Consider the following 20,162-nt stretch of genomic DNA (forward strand, 5'->3'; position numbering starts at 1 on the left):
ATTTAACGGTTTTCTCCCCAAAAAACAAAGACAATAAAAGTTTTTTTTCCTTTTTATGGAGAATTCACGTAACATAATGTATCCTCTAACAGTGGGCAAGTAAGCAGTTTTTAGTGTTAAAACACATTACTTCAGTGAATGAGATAGGAGTAGCAGCGGGAGAACTTACTCCATTCCGCCAGTTAAAAACACAGGAGGGTCAAGTAAAGAAGGTCAAGTCCCCAAGGCTGAAGGGAAACAATGGGGAAAACCAGAGGGAAGACAAATCCCCAAGGCTTACGGCCTGATGAAAAAGCTTATAAACCAAAAGGAAAAGGAAGCAGAGAACCTGAAAAGCTCTACTGAGGCATTAAACTCATGCCCAAGTTAATTGGCTTGAAAATATTCATAATCCATCTCCACTGTTTACTTCTTAAAATTATCCCTATGTAATAATAAAATTATGTTAGTTGTATATTTGGAACTGCCTGTATGAGTACAAAGAAGAAACAAATAACAACAGTTAACATTTTGGGGCACTGGACAAAATACGTATTTCACTTATTTCACCAACTTATATATATTATTTCACAACTTTACAGATAAAGGAACTTAATTTTGGGATCCCTGGGTGGCCCAGCGGTTGAGCGTCTGCCTTCGGCCCAGGGCATGAGCCTGGAGTCCCAGGATTGAGTCCCACATTGGGCTCTCTGCATGGAGCCTGCTTCTCCCTCTGCCTGTGTCTCTCCCTCTCTCTGTCTCTCATGAATAAATAAATAAAATCTTTAAAAAGAAAAAAAAAGGAACTTAATTTTGTCACAGAATATTCATGGTTAACATTAACAGTTTATTAAAATTACCCCTTATTATACTTAAGTCTGCACAAAGATGAAATGTGATTTAGGAAGTGCAAATAAGAATGCTTCATCAAACTTAAAGTCATCGGTCCCTTTAGACTATGTCAACACAAATGGAGCTAGGTAGAGGCCAAACAGCTCAAATTTCAGTGTTCACATAGAAACACTTAAAGCATTGTTTCCACAGTGCAAAGAACATTGTACTAATGTGACCAAAGAACAACTAGGATTACCTTGATAGAAGTCTTCATCTTCTTCTTCATGTTGGTAAGTCTGTTCTTGGATGGGATTTTTTCTATAAATCCGTCCACCAATTCTTACAAGTTGTGGGCGCAGAACTTCCATGATACTTTCTTTGAACAATATTCTAGTGAAATCCTGAAAAACAAATGATCACCTTACCCTGTTTTAATCAGAAATAAAAATCCTATCTCTATTTTATGGATCATTATGTAATTAGATATCAGTTCACAGCACGTCCTAAACAAAAGCAGCACTGTTTCCATTAGATTTCCCCAATCTGCAAGCTATTTTAAGTCAGTTTTTGTATTTTCCACGACAGCATTCCATGCCTGGTTCACTCTAGACAGTGATTTGTTTTTGCTTTCTTTTTTTTTTTAAAGATTTTATTTATTTATTCATGAGAGACACAGAGAAAGAGAGGCTGAGACACAGGCAGAGGGAGAAGCAGGCTCCATGCGGGGAGCCTGATGCGGAACTCGATCCCGGGTCCCAGGATCACACCCTGGGCCAAAGATAGGTGCTCAACCGCTGAGCCACCCAGGCGTCCCTGTTTTTGCTTCCAAATATTTTATTTTTAAGTAATCTCCACACCCAAAATTGGGCTCGAATTCACAACCCTGAGCTCAAGAGTCACTTGCTCCACCAACTGAACCAGCCAGGTGCCCCTAGACAGTAATTTGTAAACTATTTCAGCACTCTAAGAAATGGTGATTAAAAGATACTCTTCGCTCTCTATACAGCCTGTCTGTGAGTTTGAGAGAACAGATGTCTTTATTATTTTAACTTGAAGTAGGATACAACCTTCTGTGTTTATCTAACCATTCGCTAAGTGTCTCACTCTTTTTATCCAGCATGATAATTAAGAGGATTAGGAATGTGTAGCACACTTATCCTTCGGGGGAATAAATAACCCCTAAGTACTTTTAGAGGTGCAAGAAATATATACCTCAGAATTAGGTCCTGTTGCCCATCAGAACAGTTAAAACATGACTTAACCGACATGGTTCTTCAAACCAACACACTGCTGAGGGGAGGAATCCATTTCTATAGGCCACTCCTCAAAGATGTACATCGCTCATTGAGAAGCCAAGCTTCTAGTCACCACATAATGAGCCAAGAATTAAGGGAACAAGGCACCTGGGTGGCTCAGTGGTTGAGCATCCACCTTCCACTCAGGTCGTGATCCTGGTGTCCCAGGATCGAGTCCCGCATCAGGCTCCTCACGGGCAGCCTGCTTCTCCCTCTGCCCATGTCTCTTCCTCTCTCTCTGTGGTCTCTCACAAATAAATAAATAAAATCTTTAAAAAAAAAAAAAAAAAGAATTAAGGAAACAAAGGTTCCTTACTGGCTAGCTGTGATTAAGTTCAACCAATGTTCCTAACCACATAGGTTACGGTCTTGGAAGCCCACGATTAAAGAAAAAGCCCCAAAACAATTACTTAATGCACTTGTGCATTTTGGGCACAAAAGGCATTAAAATGTAATGCATTAAAATTTAAACTTTAAACAGTGCATTAAAATTTAAGTTTCAATTTAAACAACTAAAGCCCAGGGCAGCCCTGGTGGCTCAGCGGTTTAGCGCCGCCTTCAGCCCAGGGCCTGATCCTGGAGTCCCAGGATCAAGTCCCACGTCAGGCTCCCTGCATGGAGCCTGCTTCTGCCTGTGTCTCTGTGTCTCTTTCTCTCTCTCTCTCTCTTTCTCTGTGTCTATCATGAATAAATAAATAAAATCTTTAAAAAAATTAAATAAAAAAATAAACAACTAAAGCCCCCAAAACACTTAATGCACTTGTGCATTGATCATGTGCACAAGTAAGTGCAACTGATCAATGCACTAAGTCCTTAAAGCCCAATCCAACCCTCAGCAAGTGACGTCGCTGTGGTTAGTGACGTCACTGTGGTTGGTGACGTGATTACAGAACCAAGGGGGGATTTTGCGTTGTGAGAAGTAACACCATGGAAGATAAACCCTCGGACGACGCCGGGATCCATCAGCAACAGAGTTCTGACATTACGCCCGTGGTGGCCTATTCCACAGGGCCTCACAAAATTAAAAAATAAAAAATAGGCGCTTCACAAAAGGAGCCTTTGATGATTAGGTCGGACCCTCAGACCTCGGCTCTGGAGTAAGGGACAGCAAACTTCACCTGCCTTTCCCGTAGGGCACCGGGCCTACGAGACTGTCTGAAAGACGGGGGGCTGACCCGCGTAACCCTGCTTCGTGGCAGTCTGGAGAGCGCGGAGAGCAGAGGGCCTTCGATGTCGTGGGGGAAGGTGAAGCCTTGAATCATAAAAACAAGCCAAAAAAAGCGAGGAACCCCGGGGCGGCAGGACCCCCGCCGTAAAGCCAGGTAGGCGCGCAAGACCCGGAAGTCCTCTGCGGGAGCGCGCGATCCAGCCCCGGCCTCGCCCCGGCCACGCCCCCACCAGCCCCTCCCGGCGCGCGGGCGCGCGCACGTCGCCGGCTTCCTCCGCGCGGGCGCGCGCACGCCGCCGTCCTCGTCGTTGTAAACGCTGCCGCTCTGGCTGGCCCTTGGGGGCGGGGCTGTAGGGGAAAGCGCCAAATCCGCTGAGGTAAGTGGCCGAGGGCTTAGGGACCCCCCGGGAGCTTGGTGGAAGGGAGTCGATCCGTGGGATCCTACCTGCAGGGACTAGTAAAATGGAGAAGATAGGAGGAGAGACTGGAGCCTGCTTCGGTGGGAGCGTGAGAGGAAATTTCCTTAGGCCGCGCCGGACGGGGTGCGCATGCGCGCGGAGAGCTGGCGCCTGCGCGGTGGGGCGGCGCGGGTAGCATCGCCCCCTTGAGACCGAGCGGGAAAAGGGCAGGAAAAGCTTGCCTTGGAGTTGGTTCGGCAGCCGCGGGCGCTCTTCCCCCGCGGTTTCCAGCACCCCCTCCTTTTTTTTTTTTTTTTTTTTTTTTTTTTTTTTTTCCCTCGCCACCGCACCTGGTGTTTAGCTGCTGCCTCGGTTTGGGTGGTGAGCTCGCGGTTCAAGTGGAACGATTTGTTGATGGTGGAATTCGACGATTGCTTCTAATAATCTGGCATCGTGCCAGAAATACTTTCCTAAAGCATCTTTTTCATAAGGAGACTTATTCTAAAGGGAGGAATTCTTTTTAATAGGTATACATCCGACAGGAAGTAAAGTTGATGAAAACGGAAGTCATCCCTGTCGTACCTGGAGTAGATGGTTGATCATGCTGCGCCCCGCGCCCCCCCTCCCCCCCCCCCCAGGGTGGTCTTGCTCGGCTCTGGGCATCTCTAAGGCCAGCGGACTCAGCTTCCCTTCGAGAGCCAAAGCCCAGGCTACTTCATCATGAACATTTATTCATTAGGCAGAGTTTTGCTGAGGACCTGCCTGGGGCCCAGCAGCCTGGGGTGGGAGAGAGTTGTGTTAATACAAAATGTATTAGATCTGCAGAATGAGGAAGGGAAAAAAAAAAGAAAAAAAAAAAAAAAAAACCTCAATAATGGACCAACCCTCGTGACAGCCCGCTTCTCCATCCCTCCCGTGTAACCTTTGCTGAGCCACTAGCCCTGCGTTCTGTCATTTGTTCGGTATTCATTCAGGAAACGTTCTGACCCAGGTTGTGCTAGGCCTCGAGGATAGAAAGACAACTCATTTCACCACCACCACCCCTGTTTTCCTAGATCATAGAATTCTTCTTGAACTCCTGAACCTTAAAAATGAGAGTGTCAAGTGCATAGATGGAGGGCACCTTCCCTCTTGCTGAGCAGAGATCCTTTCCCTTCTGCGAGCTTGCTGACTCTGCCAAACGCAGAGAATTAAAACCTCTCTTGAGTGTGTTTGGACATACTATGGATAAAAAACTGGGATCTGCATGGGCGGGGGGTGGGGGGGATTCAGGAGTCAATATCCATTACTAATTTTGGATAGCTGATACTGAATGTTTACTGTGCCTGTGACTATCCCAAATGCTTTGGTTATATTAACCATTGTGACACCTTTATGAAGGAGGTACTATTATTATCCCCATCTTAGACATGAGGTGACTGAGGAGCAGAGAGGTGAAGGGATTTGTCCAGAGCCATACAGCAAGCTAAATAGCAAAACCACCACCTGAACCCAGAGCCTGAACTCTAACTCTAACCACTATGCTGTTTTACCTCTCACATGGCACGTGATATGCCCACAAAGCCATTGCTTGAAGAATGTCACAGCATGTAAGCTAACGTTTGTATAGCTCAGTTTTGTTTGTTCATCTGTAAAGCGAGGGAATCCGACGAGATGACCTTTAAGGAATTTTGTGGTTCCTGTGAAATGTTTAATTCATTTAGCAAGCATTTATTTAAATCAACAGCTACTTAGTATAGGCCAAGCATTGTATTTGGTTCTGATGATCAGAATGCCTGCCTTCATAAAGCAGTGTGACAAAGCAGGGGTTTATTGTTTATTGTTCGCTTCACTCTACCTCCTGTTACCATCTGCTGACAGCATGTAAAATTCAACCTGAATCTTTAAAGCTAGAAATTACTTAGGTGTTATTCTATCTACCTCAGCAGTAAACTGCTTATTTATGTAAAAGTAGCTTTGTGCTAATTGCGCACTCCAGTTTCCAACCCTGGCCATTTTGTGTATTGAATGATAGTAGTTCTGAGTTTGAAGGAAAATGGGATGAAAGGGAATTCCTTTGATTATACTCAGTTTAGAAGTCACACTGCATCTAGCCTTTGAAGCTGTCCTCACTCTGGCAGTCCCTAGGGAGCTGTGCTGAGCAACTGATTTCAAAATATAAAGTATCCTTTGCATTTGCAACTGAATAGAGAATTTTTCAAGGTGTAGGAAGAAGATTAGAGTTTTAAGTCTTAGGTGAGATAAACACTTCACTGTAGGTTCTGCTCTGAACTGGTGGAAAATAAGACTGAGTACCTGTCCAAAAGATGGCTAAATTATCTGTGTTCTTTGTTTGAATCCCAACAAGAATCCACTTAGAAATTTAGACCAGGTCCATTACTGCTTAAATTCTGTTTAAAAGAGCATTTAAGAACCTGTCAAGCTATATATCAAGCTAGTGTTGCCCAAAGAATTGGATATAAATCCAGCTTGAAAAGTTGTTGGCTCTATGAATACGAATACAACTTGGAAGTTTTAGAGCTCAGAGAAAAAAGGTGATCTAATAGCAAGATTGACAATATCCCTAATCAATTTGTATTTTTAAATAGGCTGACATTCTGGTTCTAGCAGTTGCCTTACTCTTCCCATATCCCACTTCATTTATAATCATATTTCTTATGGACATATAATGAAATCAGAAACTAAACTCTGCTTCCCTGACAGCCTTAAGTCATCACAAAATTAAGGAAACAAGAACAGCCAGCATTTCAGAAATGCAAAGTATATCATTTTTCTTCCTAAGAAACTGGATTATGTATATATAGGATTTATATCTGAATAGCATACCCTTATTTTTTTTTTCAAAAAAAAATTCCGGGATCCCTGGGTGGCGCAGCGGTTTGGCGCCTGCCTTTGGCCCAGGGCGCGATCCTGGAGACCCGGGATCGAATCCCACGTCGGGCTCCCGGTGCATGGAGCCTGCTTCTCCCTCTGCCTGTGTCTCTGCCTCTCTCTCTCTCTCTCTCTGTGACTATCATAAATAAATAAAAATTTAAAAAAAAAAAATTCCAACTTTTGTAACAAATGTCTTTATTTTGCAACTAGCAAATGAAGGAAAAAATCGGCTAAAATTCTCGGTGGCCATTAAAGAGGGAAATTCATTTTTTAAATCCTTTTTTTCGGGATCCCTGGGTGGCGCAGCGGTTTAGCGCCTGTCTTTGGCCCAGGGCGCGATCCTGGAGACCTGGGATCGAATCCCACATCGGGCTCCCGGTGCATGGAGCCTGCTCCTCCCTCTGCCTGTGTCTCTGCCCCTCTCTCTCTCTCTCTCTCTCTCTCTCTGTGACTATCATAAATAAATAAATAAATAAATAAATAAATAAATAAATAAAAATAAATAAATCCTTTTTTTCTTAAGGTTATTTATTTATTTATTTATTTATTCATGAGAGACACAGAGAGAGGCAGAGACATAGATGGAGGGAGAAGAGGCTCCTCACAGGGAGCCTGATGCGGGACTTGATTCCTGCACCTAGGATCATGCCTTGAGCTGAAGGCAAACACTCAACCGCTGAGCCACCCAGGCCGCCCCATTTTTTAAAAGTCATTTTTTTTAATTGAGCTAAAATTCACATAACATAAAATTAGCTATTAGCTATCTTAAAGCATACAATTCAGTATAAAGTCATTTTTTTGTCTAAATACTTGAGTTGTACTATGCAGTACAGTAACCACTAGCCATATGTGGCTATTTAAATTTTAATTAATATTAAATACATAATCTAAAATACAGTTCTTCCGGGGTACCTGGCTGGGTTCAGTTGGTGGAGCATGCAATTCTTGATCTCAGGGATGTGAGTTCAAGCCCCACGTTGGTGTAGGGACTTTTTTTTTTTTTTTTAATTAAAACACAGTTCTTCAGTCATACTAGACTAATAGCCACGTGAGGTTAATGGCTATCATGTTGGACTGCACAGAAATGTTAGAACATTTCCATTATGGCATAAAGTTCTATTAGCACAGTGCTAGACTATTCTTTTTAGAAAACATAAACATCTTAGAATCTTATTTAAGTATGTAATATAAGCTTCAGTGGCAAAAAGTAGTATTTTTGTTTTGAACTTTTGTAAGGAATCATGTATTCAGTACAGAGTTTCTCATTTGCATTTGGGCTTTTTGATATGACATGGGGTTAAACACAGCTGCTGTATTCATAATAAACCATGAATTTGAAGATCATTTTATGAGCTATTTTCTTCCAGTTTGGGGATGCCACCAAGTGATCAATTTGGGTATTACATTTGGATGAAAAAGTTTTTAAAACATTTTTAATGAAAGGACAAATATGTATTTCCTAACCAATTCCCTTTCCTTGGGAACAGAACACAGTGTTATTCTGGAATTTTATTTGGAAAATTTTATAAGTGAATTTTTTGGTGTGGCTTTGTCAGGGTGTAGCCAAGACAAACTGTCCTATGAGGCATGTTGTTTTATCCTCATATAATTTATTTCCTCAGTCAAATGGCTACCTCGGCACTGCCATATCACCCCTTCATAACCCATAAATCACCCACAGTCGATCCCAAGCCATATAAACAGTTTGCTAATGATAGGAAGTAAGTGTTTTAAGTAGAAAAACAGAATAAACATACTTTCACATAAAATCCTGAGAGACATTTTGGTATGAGGCATCAGTAAAAGATTGTGGGAACAGAGAGGGTAGAAAAAGGGGGAGCTAATTCTTTACTAAACTGTATGCTGGCTTTTATGGCAGCTAGAATGAAATGTTGTCAGTCTCACTTCCATAAACTTGCCAATTGCTGTTTTTCTTTCTCTGTAGTGAAGTGAGAATTCTGCTAGAGAGGAAATGGCTGCCTCTTCATCATCCTCCTCAGCTGGTGGGGTCAGTGGAAGTTCTGTCACTGGATCTGGTTTCAGTGTCTCAGACCTTGCCCCACCACGGAAAGCCCTTTTCACCTACCCCAAAGGAGCTGGAGAGATGTTAGAAGGTGATCTCATGCTGCTTTTTGCTGAATAATTGGATTCTGACCTGCAATGAATATTAATTGTAAAGAAGCTATTAAGCAGATTAGAGACAAGTTTGCCCTGATTTCAGCTCCACATTTCATCACTTGTCCCCATTTCAAAATATTATGCTCAAAACACAGATCTTTCTCCAGAATCAAAATTTTGGAGCTGAAAAAAGCTTTGGAAATCAAGGAAGTCATCTAGACTTATTTAGACCCAGAAAAGTTAATGTGATTTGACCACATTAAAGACAAAGTCAGCACTAGAACCAAGAATTTTCTTGACCTCCTTCTCCAGTTTGCTTTATTCCTGGCACCAGTCTGCCTCCCTATAATGAGTAGGTTTGATACATTTCTTTCTAATGTAATTAATCTACTCCTAGATTAACCTCATCAAATAGGTTCTAAGAGGAAATAAAAATTAATATACTACTCTTGTATGTGAAGATGGCTCCCTTGGCCCACTGTAGAACAGTACTGTATGGTTTTTCTAGCACGGGAGCTGGGTTTGTATCAAATCATCCACATCCTACTCAGCACACATTTGCAAACTGGCTAGCCGGGATCAGAGCACAGGCTGTAAGCATGACACTGCATTGATACCTGAAATTCATGGGATACGTGTCACTTGAGGAGCTAGACCAGTAAACTCTTAATAGGGAGCATAAAAATCACCTGAAGAGCTTATTTAAAATGCACATTTCTGCCCACCTTAGAGATGCTAAATTGGTCTAGGGTGCAGCACAGAAATCTTTTCTTTTGACTGACATTCAAGGGATGCTCACGAAAGATTCTTCCATAACTATTAAACCGTCACACTTTGAAAAAAGTCAGCAAAGAACTATTAAGGATTCAAAATCTACCTGATTCTAGCACTTTTGTGCTTAGTTATGTATTGATCTTTTTTACTTTAAATTGCAAATTTTGGTAAGTATATTTAAAAATTAATCTAGAAATCTCTGAGCAAGGTACAAACTATAGTTAGGAGTAAGCTTTTTGGAGTAAACTTTATTCATTTATATCAGGTGAAAAGAGTTTTGGGTTAAAGCCAGAACAAACAGAAGAATCATTTGTGACTGAGAGACATGAGAAAACTAGGACCACAAGCCTCTCTAGAATTGGTTCAAATCAAGTTGGTGAATTAGTCAGGTAATATAGTTAGTGATATATCTGAGATGTATGTACTTCTGTCTTTGCCTTCTCGTTTTCTTTAGTTTTGTTAACTGAATTCTTGAATTAGTATCACTGACTCTAGATGTAATGAACAATTGGGGCCTTGTTTACCATATGTGACACTACATTTTTGACGTCTTATATGCAGCAGAGACCTGGTGTTAAGGAAGTTGCCCACAAAAAATCAAAAGTTGGAGGCACTTAAATTGCTTAATGAGTCTTACAGCAGCAGAAAAGGAATTGATGTTTAACAATGGACTCTAAGATTGAAGTCATTTAAATCCTAGCTACAGGAGAAATTTAATACAGGAGGTACCTCCTTAGTCTCAAAGCTATAAGCATTCTGTATCAGTATACTCCAGATTACTTGGAAACATTAAAGAAGAAAGGCTCCTGAGATTAGTCTGAATGTTGAGGTTCTAACATGTTTTAGTTCTATCCATTTTTACTCCATCCCAGTATGCTCCATGGAAGAATGTGTTGGCTTTCTGTTGTAGGACGAATTTATATTAGGTTTAAATTCAAAATGCAAAAAAAAATAAAAAATTCAAAATGCAGAGTTTTCATTCCCTTTCTTAGGTTTAAAGTTTTAGCTGTATTTTAAAGCTACTTACACTTAAGGACAGACTATGAAAAATTAGAAATGGTAATCCATGAACTATCCTACTCAAATAAAAAATGTTAAATTGAAAGAGTACTGCTAAATGAAATTTAATAAGAATGTTAGATTTAGAAGCATATTCTACAATGTTTATAGGTGATGCTATTATACAGTTAATCTAATGCACAGGTACCTGACCATTTTTCTTAGAGTAGTTTAATCAAATATGAAAACAGAGTAGGAAAAGTTGCCTTTTCACAGTAAGGAAGAAAAGCAATCAGGAGCCAAGGTTGGATACTATTTATAATCTTAACAGGTTCAAATTGATCTTGCATCCTTCTGTGAAACCCAGATAACGTACTTAACCTTTTGAATAAACATTCTTTTGCATCCAATCTAGACACTTCACATAAGCAATGTATACATGGTCCCCAATTTACTGATGGTTCGACTTAAGATTTTTTTACTTTACCAGGGTGCAAAAGCTATATGCATTTAGTAGAAAGCATACTTTGAGTTTTGAATTTTGATCTTTTCCTGAGCCAACAATATTTGGTTCGGTAATCTCTTAGGATGCTGGGCAGGGGCAGGGAGCCACAGTTCTCAGCCAGACGATCACCAAGGTAAACAACTGATATACTTACAACCATTCTGTACCCATACAACCATTCCTGGTTTTCACTTTCAGTATGGTATTCAATAATTTACATGAGATATTTGACACTTTATTATAAAATAGGCTTTGTGTTAGATGATTTTTCGCAACTGTAGGCTAATGTAAGTGTTCTAAGCATGTTTAAGGTAGATTAGGCTACCTAATGATGTTTAGTAGTTTAGGTGTAGTAAATGCATTTTCAACTTAGTATTTTTAGCTTAGAATGGGTTTATCAGGATATAACCCCATCATAAACCGAAGATCTGTACAGCAGTTTTCAGCATTCTTCCTGCCCTTGGCTATGATTGTCCTCACTCAGATTAGGGAGCAAATTAGAGACTGCCTTCCAGCCCAGAAGTAGCTGAATTTTAGTGACATTGTAGGCTGCTAAAGCATAAATTATCTGGCAGTGTCTAATTTCCTGCTGTGAGGTAATATTCTTTTAAATGAATCTGATAGCATCCTATTTATTGGAGTTGGCATGATGTTAGATTTGGGCAATTTACTGACCTTTTCACTACTTATAACCTTTGCTTGTCCCTTAGGAGGAAAACTGATGTATTGCTACTTGGTGTGTTACAAAGGGTTTGATTACAATTTCTAAATAGAAGAATGATTGCCCCAGGCTGACTCCTCTCTAGAGAAATTCCAGGCTTTAGATTGGTACAGATATCACATCTAATAGGATGTGACTAAGAAGCAATGGACTTTGTGGCTAATACAGAGCTGCAAATCAGCGAAAGTGTGTTCCATAGGCATACAGAATGGTAAAGTGATATGCAGGGGCCTTTTTGAAAGATTAGCTTACATCTCTTTGCTTTGAAGTTCATTGCCAAGGGAAAAATGCAAATGTTATAACTTAAGCATTTTATCCTAATAGCACCTGTGATTAAATGTAAGTGGGAGGTAGCAGTTCCAAGAGTTTCCAAATACATCTTGGCCTGATCCGTATAGCCCAGAATCCCCACTGCCTTGCATGAGATCCTAAAGTTCAGGATCAAACTACCTGAGAAGTGGACTCTAGTTCTGTATGCTTTGCTCTTTCTAAAATAAACTTGAGTTCTAATTTGACCCTTTAAGCCAAGGTATGAATAGTGAACACTGGAATATTTACATAATAAACTGAACAGTCAGTATAATATTTGGTTAATTGAAAATAAAAATTTTTTGCTCAGTTTAAATGATTTGCTCACAAATGACTTCCATTCACCCAGAGGAATGGGGGAGGGAGAAGGGGATAGGATCATATACTATATAGTACATAATATAGAAGAGGTTCAATTTGGGGCACTGGGTGGTTCAGTCGGTTAAGTGTCTGCCTTCAGCTCTGTCATGAGCCTGGAGTGCCAGGATCTAGTCCCACGTGGGCTTCCTGCTCAGCTGGGGGAGTCTGCTTCTCCCTCAACCTCTGTTCCTCCTCCCATTCTTGTTCTCTCTCTATCTCACTTGCTCTCACTCACTCAAATAACCTTTAAAAAAAAAGAGGTTGAATTTAAAGAAGTAACACTCTTCCTAAGGGGTATAGTACTTGGTGAAATAATATTTTGAAATAATACATATTATGCATACAAAAATACATGTATAAAAATAATTACATTTTAATTTCTTTTTACATCAATTTTGAATATAATATTGGACAGAAAACCTTTTGGTTGTATATTCAAGCCATTTGGATACAATATCTATGGTTTTACTGTTTATTGTGTTAATCTTTTTTTTTTTTAAGATATTTTTATTTTTAAGTAATCTCTATCTACACCAAAGGTGGTCCTTGAACTCAAAAACCCTGAGATCAGGAGTTGCATGCTGCATGTTCTACTAACTAAGTCAGCCAGGCACACTAATCTTTTTTGTTTTTTTGTTAAGTAAGCTCCTTGCCCCATGTGAAGCCCAACATGGGGCTTGAACTCACAACCCTGAGATCAAGAGTCAGACACTTAACCAACTGAGCTGTTCAGGCCTACCTCTGATCTTTTTGGTTTTTTGTTTTAAGTAAACTTGAGGGCCAACATGCACTTGAACTCAGGACCCCAAGATCAAGAGAGTCACATGCTCAACCAACTGATCCAGCCAGGCTCCCCTTACCATGTTAATCTTAAAAATAACTCACATTATTTTACCAGCAAAAATGGATTTATTCAGGAGTAGCAGAGAATTGTGACCAAGGACAGGCAGGCAATGGTATAACCATAGGCAAGTCCAGAGAACAAAGGAGAGGAAAGGTGGGAGTTGGGAGAAACTATATTATAAATAAAAAATCCATTGACACAAACTAGACATTGATGAAGTGTAGTGGTTTTTCATTGGCTGAGTTGTGACAGTTTCTCATTGGCCAAGCTATTGCCTGGCAAGAAGAAAAACTTTTTTCATCCTGCTAGGGTAGCAAAATAATAAGCTTCTTCCTGCTGGGAAAGCAAAATTTGCCTCTTCTTGTTAGGGTCGGCCATTGACCAGGAGAGTTAGGGCATGAGAGCTCCCCCTTCTGGCCTCCTGACTCTTTCAAATGAGGTTTCTTTTATTTCTACAACAGGACTTCTGAAGTAAGGTCAACCTTGTGTGAAACTCAGCATGAAGCCAGAATGTGTTAGTCCTATCTCCTTGTCACTTAATAGCTGGCTGACATGCCAACCCATGATTGATGGGTGAGTGCTTGACACTTAGTAGTGCTGGCATGAACTACCACCTAAAAAAAGACAGCTGTGTACTCTTCCCCCATTTGTTTTAGGATTTTTGCAATAAGACACCTTCCCCAAATAGTTTCTGCTACCTTTTTAAAACTCACATTTTCCTATATGAGCTCTGTGTCTTTGGGGGTATATTTTCCCCTTGTCTCACAATAACATGAACTAGCTTATGTTTCACAATCCTCTTCCAAGTGCTGTTGTGACTGAGTTAGCTACCTTCTTGTTACCAGTTCTTGGCACCAGTACAATGCTAGGTTCTGAAATTGCACCATACTCTTATCACCATGCAAATTGCAGTGTTTTGGTTCAGTTGGAAAATCAAGGTTACAATTTGCGTTTACAGAATAAAATTTCCCAGCAGTCCTATGTGATGGTCATAGTGATGTAATTTGATATGTTAAAAATCAACAACAGCTATTTCCCCCTCAGCTTTACTTTTCAGAATTAAAAGTGATTTAGAGTTTTGATGTGCCTTTGTATTTTGAGAGCACAGGAGCCACGTGGCCAAATGTGTCAGATGTCAGTCTTTGCCTGACATGCAGAATAGGAGAACATTAAGAAACTGTCAGGTTAGGAGGGGAGAAATGTTGACCAATACATCACACTGAGGTTTCTTATTTTTGTTTTTTTTAAACATTATTTTTAAACTGTGAAACAAGTAGACGAACTGTTGTAATATTCTAGGTATAGAAGAAGTAGCTTTTATAGCAGAGCACTGTTAGTTCTAAATGAAACAGAAGCCCTCTTTGTAAACACTGAAAACTGGACCCTGAATGTGAAAGCATTGAAAAGAATGGGCACGTTTACTTGGTTTATCAGAAGCCATAAAACCCTTAGAGCACATTAAAACTTTTCCTCTTCTGTTTGTAGATGGCTCTGAGAGATTCCTCTGCGAATCCGTTTTCAGTTATCAAGTGGCATCTACACTTAAACAGGTGAAACATGGTAAGCCCATAAGTGTTGTATGCTTAACTGTGAGAATAAGTTGGGGACAGGGGGATAGGAGAGGAGGATTCAGAAAGATCAGTGTGCTTTGTGACAAAAACTCCTGAAACTCAACAAGGCTGTTTTAAGTGAACTTTCTAAATTACCTGCAGACAAAAGCATTCTACTTAAGCCAGACAAAATGTCTACATTGAGGCTCAAAGCTAGAGTCAAAAGGGTTAGTTTTCTAGAGAAGTTCATGCTTTCTACTCCTCTTGTGTTGCTTTTTCCTCCCTTTTCTGAAACCTTTTGTCATTGACCTTCACTGGTTACCATCCTCATCTTCATTCTTCAAGTATTTATGTGATACTTTATGGTCTGTCTGCACTCTAAGAGCCTGGTAGCACCTTTTCTGTGGTCTTCATTTATGCATCAGGGAATTATGTTTCTCCCTTGAAGGCATAAGTAGGAGGGAAAGCTGCAGTTGCTTGGAATGCTAGGATTTTAGTACACAAATCACTATGGCAGAGAGGATACATACGCCTTCCTTTTTTTTCTTTTTTTCTTTTTTTTAGATTTAATCTTCTAACATAGAATAAGGCCCTAACACTTAAATATTGAGGGGGGAAATCCTTCTAGATATTTATCTTTTTTAAAAGATTTTACTTATTTTACTTATTTTTAAAGAGTAAAAGCAGGGGGACTACGGGCAAAGGGAAAGGGAAAGAATCCAATGTGGGGCTCGATCCCATGACCCTGAGATCATGACCTGAGCTAAAACCAACAGTTAAACACTGAACCAACTAAACCATCCAGGCACCTCCTTCTAGAAATTATTTTTAAACCAATGATCACGTTGGTGGTTGGTGACTGTCTCATGGGAAATACGTTGTATTATATTTTGCCTCCTGACTCTTTACAGATCAGCAAGTTGCTCGGATGGAAAAATTAGCTGGTTTGGTAGAAGAGCTGGAGGCAGATGAGTGGCGGTTTAAACCCATCGAGCAGCTGCTGGGCTTCACACCCTCTTCAGGTTGACCTTGCCGGGATGGTCACCTCTGCAAGTGCAGGGACAGCGAGGGACTTTTCTTGGAACATACGCAGCCATCCAGAGATTCACAGCTCCTTTGCTGAATTGTTAATTCACATCCATACTTGGTTTCTCTGTATCTATCCACAAGCAACAAATACTTAAATGTATGATCTTGCAGGGAAATTTTTGGTTTATTTGTTTAAAAAAGTATTGAGAATCAGATTGACAATCGGCATCAGAGAACCGGAGGTTTGGGTTTAAGAGATATTTATAAAACTTTACAAGCCAGGTAGGACACATGCCAGAATTGCCCAACTGAATGACATCTCTCCTGTCATTCATGCAGTGCCTGGAATCCTCACCAGTTAAATCCAAGATCAGGATCTGGAGTTACAAAACACAGTGTTTCTGACCTAAAACAGTTCTTCTTGCAGATGAATGTGATTTCAACTCAGGACCTGTCCAAATGAGGAGTTTTAAAATGTTTGGGTTTTTTTCTATTTTTAGACATCTAATTCTATAGATTCTAACTTTTTCTAACCTCTTCTAGACATGCCAAATACTGGCAAAAAGAATTACTTTTTGAATGTTGAAGCACTTGTAAAAATAAATCCGTGAGCAAAATCCTTTTAAACACAGAAATCCCAAGTTCATCTTGTTGGTGGGCTCAAGCAATTCTGTAGCAAATAAATCCTTTGAAAGAGCTCCAAATTGGTTTCTTTATCCTTTCAAAGTCTCAGGGATTTGGGATAGGGGGAAGAGGTCAAATTACTTTTTATAAGAAGGCAATCTAAAAACATTTCTCCTTAGCAAATGATAGATTTCCTTTATCTCAGGGATATTTGTTATTATAGAACTATATGGATTTAGTAGGCTTTCACACCATGATGTGAAAAGACCTGGAAAGCTAAGAGACATTCTTTCTTCTCCCTCATGGGACCTCATAGTACACTTAGGAAAATCATTTATTTTAGATTGTATGCTAATTTTGCCTTGATAGCATTTGCCTTTGTCCTGCTTGCTAACTTGTACCTGACCTGCTTAGCGTTGCTTAATTGTGAGTAAATATAATCCTAGTAGCAATTGGCCCTAATCTCAGAAGTTCAAAATGTTTAACACATACTATCTGATAAGGAGGTGGTGACCATTGAGTCAGTAGTATGACTCAATGAATCTGAGCACAGAGAAGTTAAAGACCTACTCATGGTCACATAGCCCAGGCAGAAGGAAATCTTGGAACCTGGAACAGATTTCAGTTGGTTGATAATTCAGCCCACTGCTCATGTCTCTCAAGCATGTCAGAGCACAAAATGACCAGCCTACAAACCCATCTATTTCCATATTCATAATTCTCAACACAAACAGTTCCATATTTGGCCATTGAGTTTCCTAATGTAACTTTTAGCACCTACCATCTTGATGATTTCCAAAAGATAATAGAAAATACCAGGCAGCCCCGGTGGTGCAGCGGTTTAGCGCCGCCTGCAGCCCAGGGCATGATCCTGGAGACCCTGGATCGAGGTCCCATGTTAGGCTCTCTGTATGATGCCTGCTTCTCCCTCTGCCTGTGTCTCTGCCTCTCTCTGTCTCTATAAATAAATAAAATCTTAAAAAAAAAAAAAAAAGAAAAAATACCTAGACTGCAATAAGCCTATAGGTGATATTTCCAGTGACAGTTTAGAAGCGATCACTAGCTTGCTCTCATTTGTTTATTTGCATAACTATACAGCACAGACTGTGTATTACCTCATCTTTACCCTTTGGTATTCGGACTTATAGAATTCTTTTTGAATTGGGTGTTTCTTTTTATGACTTAGGAACCGAAGAGATCCTAAGGTTGAACAGAAATGCTTTCTGAAGCACCTTTCACAGTGATCATTCAGCTGCTACTCAAGTGCTGCTAGAACATGACCCTCACTATTATTTTGAAGATGGCCCCTCTCTTTCTGCACTTTTCTCTTGGTCATCCTGTCTTAGCATCCACAACTCCTATTACCATGCTTTGAGCTTGAAGATGGTCCTTGCTGTGTATCTGTCATCTCTTTAGTGCCCACTGTGTGCCAGTCACTCACAGGTATTAATTATAATTATGTATCTCTGCAGGATACATAATACCCCCAATACAGAAGAGGAACTTAAAGCTCAGAGTGAGCATTACTTGCCAAGTCTGCATAGCTATGTAAATGGCCAAGCCTGGATTTGAACTCAAAGTCTGTCAGACTCCAAAGCTGAGATTATTTAAGGTGTAGCATGCTGCATCCCACTGAGCCTGACCCAGTGCCTTGAACAAAGAAAAATCCTAAAACTTTAATAACTACCAAAAAGAAATAAGCTTTGCCACTACTCCCCTTTTTCTTCCCAGTGCTTGGTGATAAGAGATCTCAAGCAAAATGAAGAAACAGCCTCTTCCTTTAGGAGCTGGTAGAATAGCTATATGTTCGTGTCTACGTAACTTTAAGATTCAGTATGGTGAAAAAGTAGTTAGATGCTTGAGAGACACCTCCATGAGCTACAAGGAAGGCCAAGGGCAGATGGTAGCTAATGACCAGGACAGCACAGCCAGCCATCCTAAGAAAGCTAATGGTAATGGTGTCTCTGCAATAAAATGTTTTGCTGTTCCCAAAGCATTTTCACATATGTTGTGTGTTGATTCTCACATCAACCCTGTAAGATAAATGAGGCAAGTATTATTTTACAGCTGAGGAAACAGACACCAAGAGGGTGAGGTACCAAGATTATTAACTAAGATGATAGTGATGAAGCAAGAGAGCTAGCCTTTCAAATCTTTGTCTCTGTGGCTTCTAGTTCATCAGATACTAGCAAATCTGAAGACAGAATTTGCTGTTAAACTGATTCAAGTCAGTCTGATACATAATTCCATATAAATGTCTTATCTCATGGTAATGAGATAATAAATAGTAAACTTAAATAAACCTGGTTTTGCTCTTACATCATTGAACAAAAATTTTACTTTTTAACTTCACATTTAATTCCCCAGGATCTGCATTAAAGGCCTGACTTTTCACTGATAGGTTTAAATGTGATATTTATTAGTGCCATCCCATACCTGTTACTAACCACCGTGGTCTGGAACTCTAAATCAAGTTCCTCACCCAAGGACTTCTCTTTGCTCTGTCCATTTATTTACAGGCTATGACTTCCCTACCCCCACATGGCTGGGAGTCCTTCAGTCCCTTCTCCCAGTCACAACACCAGGTACTAGGGTGGCAGAAACTTTGAACCTTAAGGCCAAGTCAGAAGAAAGGAGATAGGACCAGGAGATGTCTATCATCCAACAGGAAGAGGAGAAACCTGCCAAGGATGTGGTACCCTTGCAGGCAAACCTAAGAGGTACCATACTTGAATGAGGAGGCCATCCGGCCTCTCTCTGTCCCTGTGCCAAAGTGCCTAACTCCACCTAAAATATCTTGCCTGGTCTCCTTGTAATTGCCAGAAGTCCCAACCATGACGATTCTTTGCACAAAAGAGAAAAAAAGGCTTAAATGACATACTTGGGAAAATCAAATCTAGGGTTGCAGGCAAAGAACAAATGATACCAGGTCTTTGCCTGTTTCCCAGAGCGGATTTTGGGATAGAGATGGCACTATGGGTAAAGAATGGGGGAAGGAGGCTGGAGCATGATACTTTGCCAGTAGCCTGCCTTGTTTGTTTGCAGCTGGTCAAAGAGGGAGTCTCAGAATTTTAGAACTGGAAGAGACCTTGAAGACCATCTAGTTCATCCCCCTGGTTTACAGATAGGATGTTGAGATCTTGTCTGGCTCATTCACTGCTATATACTCAGTACCTAGACTACTACCTGGCATGCAGTAGGTGCATTATAGGTCTTCACTGAATGAAAGAATGCATGGATTTGCTGTATGTTTGCCGTGATGTAGAAGCTTTGGTAGCTATTTACAGTGCAGTATCCATAGTGGAGTAATGCCTACGGTTACTGAGATAAGGTAGTGGGCAGAGCCAAGATTAACCCAGATCTCAGTCTGCAGCTCTCTATATTGCTACACTGATAGGCAGAAGCTGTGAAAAAAAAAAATTTGTATGCCGAAGCAGCCGTGTCCCACATGATCCCATCCATGTGAGGAGTCGAGGTAGAGGAGACTGGTGCCTCCCTGTCCTCACGGGCTCCTGCACATGGGCCTGGGGGTAGTGCCACCATGAGCTCGTCTCCATCTCTCCAGATACTTTACTTTCTCCAGTATGTCAGGTTTCCATAAAGGACTTATTTTCCAGAATCAGCTTATTTCATTTTTATAATACAAGCTCTTTAAAACAAATTGTGAAACAACATACAATTTATTACCAGCAGTAGCAGAGGGGGATGTTCCTTTCCAAATGTCTTTTATTATTCAGCACACACTTATTGAGCACTTACTATGGATCTAGCATCTACTAGA

The 20,162-nt window shown here is 40.5% G+C and overlaps 2 protein-coding genes across 9 annotated transcripts in view; one reads left to right on the forward strand and one right to left on the reverse strand.

Moving 5' to 3' along the window:
* ASCC1 (activating signal cointegrator 1 complex subunit 1) overlaps positions 1-3,865 on the reverse strand; it is a 105,573-nt gene extending 101,708 nt beyond the window's left edge. The window contains exons 1-2 of one of the 4 annotated variants that reach the window (XM_038534276.1): positions 3,227-3,465; positions 1,070-1,214 (exon numbers count right to left, since the gene is read on the reverse strand). In XM_038534276.1, coding sequence (XP_038390204.1) covers positions 1,070-1,214; positions 3,227-3,370 — 289 coding nt within the window. In that variant the 5' untranslated portion in view covers positions 3,371-3,465. Of the gene's footprint in view, positions 1-1,069; positions 1,215-3,226; positions 3,466-3,721 lie in introns of those variants that run through there. The other 3 variants (XM_038534277.1, XM_038534275.1, XM_038534278.1) reach the window with 3 other exon arrangements.
* The window catches only part of ANAPC16 (anaphase promoting complex subunit 16), a 28,756-nt gene extending 12,295 nt beyond the window's left edge, over positions 1-16,461 (forward strand). The window contains exons 1-4 of one of the 5 annotated variants that reach the window (XM_038534280.1): positions 3,027-3,430; positions 8,494-8,662; positions 14,664-14,738; positions 15,640-16,461. In XM_038534280.1, the coding sequence (XP_038390208.1) occupies positions 8,521-8,662; positions 14,664-14,738; positions 15,640-15,755 (333 nt within the window). In that variant the 5' untranslated portion in view covers positions 3,027-3,430; positions 8,494-8,520 and the 3' untranslated portion in view covers positions 15,756-16,461. Of the gene's footprint in view, positions 1-3,026; positions 3,431-3,521; positions 3,654-5,113; positions 5,264-8,493; positions 8,663-14,663; positions 14,739-15,639 lie in introns of those variants that run through there. The other 4 variants (XM_038534279.1, XM_038534282.1, XM_038534281.1 and 1 more) reach the window with 4 other exon arrangements.
* Positions 16,462-20,162: the final 3,701 nt, after the last annotated feature.

This window comes from Canis lupus, chromosome 4, assembly GCF_011100685.1.
Source record: "Canis lupus familiaris isolate Mischka breed German Shepherd chromosome 4, alternate assembly UU_Cfam_GSD_1.0, whole genome shotgun sequence".
In the NCBI taxonomy this organism is placed as follows: Eukaryota; Metazoa; Chordata; class Mammalia; order Carnivora; family Canidae; genus Canis; species Canis lupus.